The 8707-nt window shown below is 45.6% G+C and overlaps 1 protein-coding gene across 2 annotated transcripts; it reads right to left on the bottom strand.

Moving 5' to 3' along the window:
- Positions 1–147: 147 nt before the first annotated feature.
- LOC132074297 (L-lactate dehydrogenase A chain) lies at positions 148–7397 on the bottom strand. Of its 2 annotated transcripts, none has more exons than XM_059474001.1 (8): positions 7299–7397; positions 5614–5745; positions 4415–4532; positions 3547–3720; positions 2578–2751; positions 1671–1788; positions 1139–1262; positions 148–965 (listed from the first exon to the last, which is right to left on the bottom strand). In XM_059474001.1, the coding sequence occupies exons 2-8, from the start codon at positions 5734–5736 to the stop codon at positions 801–803; spliced, it is 996 nt and encodes a 331-aa protein (XP_059329984.1). In that variant the 5' UTR covers positions 5737–5745; positions 7299–7397; the 3' UTR covers positions 148–800. The 2 variants fall into 2 exon arrangements, with proteins under 2 accessions (XP_059329984.1, XP_059329985.1); XM_059474002.1 differs by having other exon boundaries at positions 5614–5742; positions 7299–7323.
- Between the last annotated feature and the right edge of the window lie 1310 nt (positions 7398–8707).

Below are 8707 nucleotides of genomic sequence, written 5' to 3'. Positions count from 1 at the left end.
AAGCCTCCAGCACAGCTGAACACATTACATGATTACACAGATGATGTTTGAGTTAGTGTGACTTGAAAAATAGAATTGATTTAGGTGGGTGGAAGTAGAATTGCATGTGGAGACAAAGCCCTATTAAGAAAAACAAGGAGACAGAAATAACAGTTTGTGGTTTATTTGGTGTTGTAGTTGGTACTACAGTTGGACAGTCACTGTCTTGTTGCACATAGAAACCATAACATTTTTTAAACATGCTCTGGAGACAGAACTTACAGCTTGACTGATATAGTACACAAAAATAAGGTTCTCTAAGAAAAAAATACCCACAAAAATTCCAAAGCAGTATTAGGAAAATACACTTGGACCTATCAACAGTGAAATATTTAAGCAATTCAGCTGGCAGAAAAGGTTGGTCAATTGGCTTGACAATCCTTTAACTTCAAGAAATGTCTTTGGTTTCACATTGTGTAGCAATTATCCTTATTCCTTTGAACCAACATGAAACAAGAGGAAAAGGCAAAGGGTTTTTTAGGCAATGCTGCTTTGAATGCTGGATTTGTCATACCACTTCACTGAACAAGACTGACTAGGTGATCTAGCTCTGGCTAAGAACATGGGTGTCTGTGAACAGGGAAAACCCTAGATTAGTTTCCTAATGCTATCTTCAGGAAACTCCATTGTTCAGATTTGAGCTTTTTGTGTGTTCTAGTTGAGATAATACATTGAAAGATTTGACTTACTTGGAAAGTGCAACGTAAGACAAACCACTAAACCCATTAAACTGCTAAGACCCAAAAACTGCTTGGGCAGGTTTAAAACTGTAGTTCCTTCTGGATTGCCCACAGTGTGTCTGCACTCTTCCTTAATTTGTCCTCTTCCTCAGGTTTTAGGATCATCTTTACTACATCAGTGATGCCATTACTGCCCAGTACACAAGGAACACTTAGGAAGACGTCTTCTTTTATTCCATGCAAGCCCTGAAAGGTACATAAGGATTGTTAGGCTAGAATTTATGTATCTCTGTATATTTCATATCTTATCAGGAAACCAAATTTAATTGAAATTTAACTAGAAAGCAATTGCTGTTTTTCAGAATCCAAACATACTTAATTCTCAGTAAGACAAAAATTAGGAACAAGGGGCTGCTCACCTTAACAATGGTAGAGATGGGGTGGACTCTTCTCAAATTCTTCATAATACTTTCAGCTAGGTCTCCTACAGAAAGGCCAATAGCCCAGGACGTGTACCCCTTCAGTTTGATCACCTCATAGGCACTGCAGAGACACAACACTCATTAAAGAACAAGTACCATCAACTGCACTGCTTTGAGTTTGTCAGAAAGGCTTTTGGAGGTCTCCAGATCAATTTGAAAGCATCAGAAGCTTGACTGATTTTCTGACAGGACCAAAATGAACTCAGCAGTGAATAATTCCATTTGCATTTTACACTAGTCCCCATAATTACACTGGAAGCCTCAGAGTTTAAGCTCTTCTCTAATTTAAAGTTTATTAATAATGAAAACTTAACTATATTACTCCTTAAAATATTTCATGTTCCATTATGTTTGCATCCTGGCATTTGGGGCTACTGAGCTATTCTAGATCTGGTTACTGCAGAACAGAGATTTTTCAAGAGATTGTTCTTGTGTTGAAATTTATAAAAAAAGCCAAGCCAGTATTTACCTGTCCACAACCTGCTTATGGACGTCCTTCCAGTTTTCCTTGTCTCCATCAGTTCCCAAGTCTGGATGAAGAGCCTTCAGAGAGACGCCAGCAACGTTCACTCCACTCCAGACAGGCACTGAGAGTTGGACATGGATTAATTACCTCACAATACTCAGTTCTTTTCCAGCTAACGTGAGATCTAGCTGGATTAATCTGCAACACATCATTATGATTTACCTATAATCTTAAATATAGCATGACCTACAAGGACAGCCTAAACAGCAGCCTGAGAACCTAGGAGCACATCAGCATTTATACACAGTGTCGCAAAGTTTGTTCATGTGAAATACCTGGGCAGTATAAACTGAAATGACAGTCACTGCATTTTGCAAAGTTATCCCAAAGTAAGAATTGATTCCAAGTGCATTCTGGTGGGTGTCAGGAAGCAGACAGCACAGCTCTGGTGCTGCTTGGAAAAGTACAGGTTAAATAAGGAAAAAGTGCTTTCTCCTGTCCTCCAGACTTGCCTCGGCAATTCCTATATACAGTGATTGAGAGATGCCAGGAATGGCAGCTGAGTGACTGCCAGTAAGTCTGGTGCAGATCTTTGAGAGGCCCTTGCAGAGAACTTTATCCTCCTGCTGCTTCAGTTGGGGTTTTTTTGGGAGTTACGTGAACAATCTAGCCTGGAAATGTTTAGCCAGCTCAGGTTACAGTAACGACCTTTTCCAAGCACAGTCATTCAGGTCAAATATAGATCATCTAGGGTTACTCTGTGCAGCAAATGACCTAAATCAGAACTTGCATTTTTAAGGTGCTGCAGTGCAGAGGTTTTGCAGCAATGTTTTGCTGTAGCCTTTCAAGGTGGCCCTGGCAGACAGCATCAGGGATTTCTGTGTAACAGCCACCCTGATTTCACCCTTACCACTGGAATCTCCGTGCTCTCCAACGATCCATCCGTGGCAGCTCAGGGGGTGGATGCCCAGCCTTTCTCCCATGAGGTGGCGGAAACGGGCAGAGTCCAGATTGCAGCCGCTCCCAATGACACGGTTTTTGGGGAAGCCACTGATCTTCCAGGCCACATAGGTCAGAATATCCACTGTGAGCAGAACAGGGGCACAACAAACACCACTCATGAGCAGACTGATAATGAGGATGGTACCTTGCATTCATCTGTAAGCATTTTACCTGCATGCTAGTTTCAGGAACAGAGCACAAAGCCATGCCCATGGCCAGGCACTGCAGTGGGCTAACATAATGACTGTTTAATATCACATAATGACTATTTTGAACAGTCTCTCAGCTCTGCCTTTATGCTATGCATGCAATCATCAGTGACCCTAGTGTGCTCAAGATCACTCGGTCTGAAAACCCAAGTTTATTTCTCAGAAGACCAAACTGCTGAGCCTGGAGAGGGAAGATGACATTTTTTGCTATACAGATACCATAGAAAGGCTTTGGTTGAAAGGAACCTTAAAGGTCATTTCATTCCAACCCGCTGCCATGGGCAGGGACACCTTCCACAAGACCAGGTTGCTCAAAGCTCCATCCAACATGGCCATGACCATTTCCAGGAATGGGGCATCCAGAACTTCCCTGGGCCACCTGCTCCAGTGTTTCACCACCTTCATAATAAAAGAATTTCTTCCTTATAGCTAACCTAGAGCTACCTCTTCCAGTTAAAGCAGTTGCCCCATGTCCTATCACTACATGCCCTTGTGCAAAGTCCACCTCTCTTTTAGGCCCCTTTAGGTACTGGGAGGTTCTCCAGGGTCACCCCAGAGCCTTCTCTTCCCCAGCACAAGTATTTTCTAAAAGCCTGTGCACTAATGCCACCTTACTGAAGAAAGACTATTCTCTAAGCCAAATCCTATTATGGCAGCACAAGACAAACCTGGGTTTGAGACAATAAGCAGCTTGCAGTCAGGACTGTATTTAACAACGTTGGGAATGATGAATTTGAAGATATTCACGTTGCGCTGGACCAGGTTAAGGCGGCTCTCTCCTTCTTGCTGCCGGGCACCAGCAGTGACAATGACCAGCTTGGAGTGTGCAGTCACACTGTAATCTGCAGACAAAAGGCTGTGTCAAACATGACCTCTGCTACACATGGTTCAGAACAGGAGTTCTCACTTCCTTTCTGCACTGGGATCTCAAATTCTCAAGTCTGAGTGTGCAGCAATTGCCTAGTAATTTTGCCTAGACTTTGCCTCTACAGAAAATGAAATTTAATTTTAAGACAGTGGTTCTTGCCACAACATTGAGGCACGTTGCTATTTTAACACACAGCTGCAGGCAGCCTTGCTCCTCGCTTCTCAGCCACAAACGGGACTGGGGATGGCTGTTGGGATGGCATGCAGGGTAAGTGCTGTGTAGAAGAGGAAGAAGGCTCTGCCCTCATAACCTACTACCTGTAGGAAATGTAATTAAGGTATGAGCTGGTTAAGCCTTTGCCCTACTCAAGGCTGCCACTAAAAGTTATCAGAATTAAGCAGTAATGAGTTCAGGGGTTAATTTGTCATGAAATAAAGTTCTCTAAGGTGCACAAGTACTTAAGAAATCCATCTTTCTGTACTGAGTAGTGAACACTGGAAGAAAATTCTTAGCTGGACTGGCCATAAGAAGGTATATTTTAAAATGTCAGCTGAATACTATATCCATGAGCTTTCCCACCAAGAATTAGGATGACAGGCTGTCCTTGTGAGACCTGAAGTGGCTACCTCCATTTAGAAACAATGGGCACATGTGAGCCAACTACTTGCCTTTGCCAGAGACGATCTTTGGAGTTTTAAGGAAGAGGCTGCCATGCTGGAGATCCAGCATCTCTCCTCTGAGCTTGTCCTCCACCACATCAACAAGGGCAAGCTCATCAGCCAAGTCCTACAAGAGACCAAGAGCAGTGGTGAGTTTGCTGCCTCTTTCAGCAAACCATGAAGTTACAATTATTTTAAAAGCTACTTAAACAATTTTGGTCATCTCTAACACTTCAGTTCTTCCCAGAGTCCTTCAATTAGTCCCCTGGGATATCCACTTCCTTGAGTTCACTATACTTTTCATAACCACATTCTGCATGAAATAGGAGTACAATTAAGCAGGACAATAACAAAGAATAATTTAATAGTGACTCATATGCAACTTATTTGACTGTCAAGAAAAGCAAGCCTGATGTTAACCACAGCATTTTCAGTATGATAACTGAAGGCAGAACACAAGTCATTCAGAGTGTCAAGGACCAATTTTTCCACACTACACTGCAAAGAATCATTCCATTGCTCTGCTCAAGACAAAATAATCCTCAGTTCTCAATCTTTTTGTATATTTAGAGTGTTAAGAGAATTCCTACTTAGAAGGAAGTCTTCAAGTCCCACAAAGGTAAATGCAACTCTTAAAATGATACATAAAGGACATTCTGCCTGATCCTGAGGCAAACTTAATCTACAAGAACTGCAGCTATTTGTTCTCTGTCAATAGCTTGAAGACTTGCTTCATTGCAGGCCTAAAAAAGGATTATATAACCAGAAGTTCATCTAATAAGGGTGACTGTGGAAGGGGCTAGCAGCGGGCCTGTTAGCTAAAGGAGTGAGAAGTAAGAAGAAGATGATAAGGAGCTTTCTCCAAGGCCGTAACCAAGGAGATCGAGAGAAGGAAGATAAGAGCATTCTGCAGCTGGATGAAGCATTTTTAGAAAGTTAGGTGGAGTCAGAATAACTTTTCACCAATGGCATGGTATTGAATTATTGTGGCCAATAGCTAAGGTAGAAGAAGGGTAAACAACTGGAAAGTTGTTTATAAAAGATCAACCATTTTCATTAATCAACTGTTGCCAAGTGTTACCAACTGAGACTGCTTGTGGTCTCTGCTTTATGTCGTGACCACCTTGACTGCAACAGGTGACTACTTTTTTTGCCCCTCTTTTAGGCCTCAGGCTCTTCTGCTGCTTCCTCCCAAGCCTGACACTTACCTTCATGAGGATGCTGATGGCACAGGCCATTCCCACTGCACCCACGCCAACCACGCTGATCTTATTTTCAGCATGGCTCTCCTGTTTGGCGACAGTGTGGATGAGCTGATCCTTGAGAGACATGGTGCACTGCTGAAAGGAAAGAAACATCATTTCTGTAAGCTTTGGAGCTTTTACTGATACCAAAATAGTTATATCCAGCAAGATAGACTTTATTCCAGGATGATAAGAAAATGGATACAAAACACATGAACAAAATGTCTGGCAATGCTGACTGTATGCCACAAAATGATTGCAAAACTGAATTACTGGTGACAATCCTCTGTTCAAGCTCACCCTAGCTTTGCCTCAAGTAGAGCCTGACAGCCATTGATTATATTACATGGCTGGTGGCACTCCAGCAGCAGCAGAATGTTCTAAATGGCCATCCATATTACATTTCGGTTCAGGAAGCCATTTTAGTACTTCTAAGCATAGCACAGTCTGGCACTCTCTGCTCTCTCACCCTGAAAAACTGGTATTCTGTGCCCGGAAGCCTTTCCAGAGCTCAAGTTGTGCAACACTTAGGCAAGCCCTTTTTTAGGACAGCATGAGCCTCCACATCAACTTCATTAATTTGTTTTGAAGTGGAACTGCAGAGTTTTGCATTAAGATGGCTGGAGTCTGGTGTTACCATCTCTCCCACCCTCACATTTTAGCTGCAGCTGCCCAGCATCCTGGTTAGTTGGGTTCTGAGAGCCAAGGGGGTGCAGAAATTGCACAACGATGACAAAGGATTGTGCATTCATCCCCGTCTCTGCGTGGAAGCCACCACCACCACGCTTTCGCAGGAAACGGTTCTGCACTGGGAGCTGCGCTGGGAGCAGCCTGAGGAGCCCAGGGCAGGGGCAGCTGCACAGACGCATGCAAGTACAGACACCACACGACTGTCTGTGCTGAACAGGCAGCGACTCGTTCAGAGCATGGGAAGCCGAGCCGAGCAGCAGGTAAAGACTGCAAATTTTGGGGCTGAGGGGAGGGCCAGGAAGCCGGCAGGGCCCATATTTAGGAAAAATCAAGCAAGCTACGTCAGTCTTCCTGTGCAGGAGCCTCCTGAAGCGTGGCCCTGCAGTGCACTCCCCATGTGCCAAGTCCTGCCTAAGCACTATAAGCACTTCAAGGCTGATCAGAGCCACCCACTCAAGCACGTCTCTTACACTTATTTTTTTTCCTTTTAAGAGTGCCATACCCCTCAAAGAAACAAGAGAATGGTAGGTGGTCCACTAATCTGTATTTGAAACGCGGCCCTAAGCCCATCCTCAAGTCTCTTTGCAGGATCACTCCCTGGGGCCGCACGCACCGATTACGGGAAGCAAGTTAATCCACGGAGGCTCAAGGGCATGGAGGGAGGGACGACGGGGGGCTGTGAGAGGAAATCACGGCGGCTGGACTCCATCCCAGGGCTGGAATCTCCATCCCAGGCCCGTGCAGATTCCACCCCGGCCCGGGGGGTCTCAGCGGAGCAGGCGGCGTGGAGCTGACTCTGTCCATTTGTCGCCGCCTGCTCCACCGCGTCCCCCGGAGGTTTGCGGGACCAGCATCCCCTGTGGGATCAGCACCGCCTGCGGGACCCCTTCTCGCTCTCCCCCTGCCCTGCACCCCCGGCTCCCGCACCCATCCCCGCCCGCCACGGCGATGGCACCTACCGAGCGTCCTCACCCAAGCGCGGCTGTGACGGCGGGGCGGGGGTGGTGGCGGCCGCCGCCTTAAATACGGCCCGGGCGGCTGACGCGCGGCGGGCGGGCTGCGGCGGTGGGGACGTGCCCGCCGACACGTCGGGGTGGAGAGACGGAGAGGGAGGAGGGGGAAGGAGCAGCGGGAAGGAGATGGAGCGGAGGGTGGAGGGAGGCGAGCGCAGGGGGTGGGGCGGGGCTGAGGCGCTGAGCTATGCGTGCCCTCAGGACTCGTCTGAGGGCCGTCGTCCGGGGAGATTTCGCTCGCTCTGCTGTTAGTCGGGATAAGTGAAAGCAAACGCTGCGGCTCTGCGGAGTTTGTGGGAATTCAAGGCATTCCTGCCTTTGTTTCCAGCCCGGGCAGTCCCAGCCCTGCGCTCCTCCTCAGGGGTTTATGGCCATAGTTCCGGATGGGGCCTCTTCTCGGGTGGCTGAAAACCAGCTTCTCATTTCCATCTAAATCAATAGATGTTTGTGGTTTTTTTGTTCACTTTCCCTTTCCTTGTAGTTACGTATCCAATTCCCTCACATTTGTTGTGTTAGGTTATATAAGCCAAACCTTCTGAGCCCTGCACGGTCACACAAGCGGTTCCCTGGTCACTGGGATATATGTTCTGCGGCACTTTCTCAATTTAAATGCTTTTTAAATGCTTTTTCTCCTGAGAGGGGCTGCTGCATGGAGTGCCCGACGGCGATGCCTCAAACCCAACACTAATGTTTTCCTGAAGCTGGTGGAAATTCCATGACTGAGCTCGCACTGGTCAGGCTCAGTCACACCATGCTGTCAGTTTCCTGTCACCCTGCTGTTGGTTAGTAAAGACAAATCCTTCTCCCATTCACTTATTTCTTGCTCGGACTCCCAACAAAAAGCAAAACTAATTTTTTAAAGTTTATTTCCTGAATGCCTGAAGTTTCAATTTTATATTATACTATTTTGTGGGTCATCGTACAAAACTGGATTTTAGTAAATCCACGCTGCCTTTTATCCCTTTGTTATTCGTTGAATAAGATGTTTTTAGTTAGATTCCCTTTGCAATTTTTTTTGAAGAGCTGCACAGACATCAAAATCACAGGCCTAAACTGCTCCCACCATGGCTTACTTCTTAGAACTTGCTGTTTTCTGGTCCTGTGATAATGCCTTCAGGTAGGCAAATTTACTTAAAATCTTTTGGATTTGTGCACATCATGGTTCTGGAATTGAGAATGCCTGGCTCTTCCAGCTGGAAAACAGCAAACTGGCTGAGTTTTGCTCACCATCTGTGAGTTGTGTTCATTTATTGTCTTTTACCTACTTCTGCCTTTTTTTTATTCTCTTAGACATCCTGTCCTTACCCCATGGATTATCATGTTCATCCTTACTGAAAATCAGGTAAGTATTAATT

This window comes from Ammospiza nelsoni, chromosome 6, assembly GCF_027579445.1.
Source record: "Ammospiza nelsoni isolate bAmmNel1 chromosome 6, bAmmNel1.pri, whole genome shotgun sequence".
Taxonomy (NCBI): domain Eukaryota; kingdom Metazoa; phylum Chordata; class Aves; order Passeriformes; family Passerellidae; genus Ammospiza; species Ammospiza nelsoni.
This window is presented reverse-complemented; position numbering and strand designations above follow the sequence as displayed.

Excerpts from the sequence above, each read along its gene's own strand:
- LOC132074297 (XM_059474001.1), bottom strand. The coding sequence starts at position 5,736 with ATGTCTCTCAAGGATCAGCTCATCCACACTGTCGCCAAACAGGAGAGC. Across the intron at positions 2,752-3,546 it reads GCTTATTGTCTCAAACCCAG|TGGATATTCTGACCTATGTG; the intron begins GTTTGTCTTGTG and ends TTCTGCTCACAG. Across the intron at positions 1,263-1,670 it reads CATAAGCAGGTTGTGGACAG|TGCCTATGAGGTGATCAAAC; the intron begins GTAAATACTGGC and ends GTGTCTCTGCAG.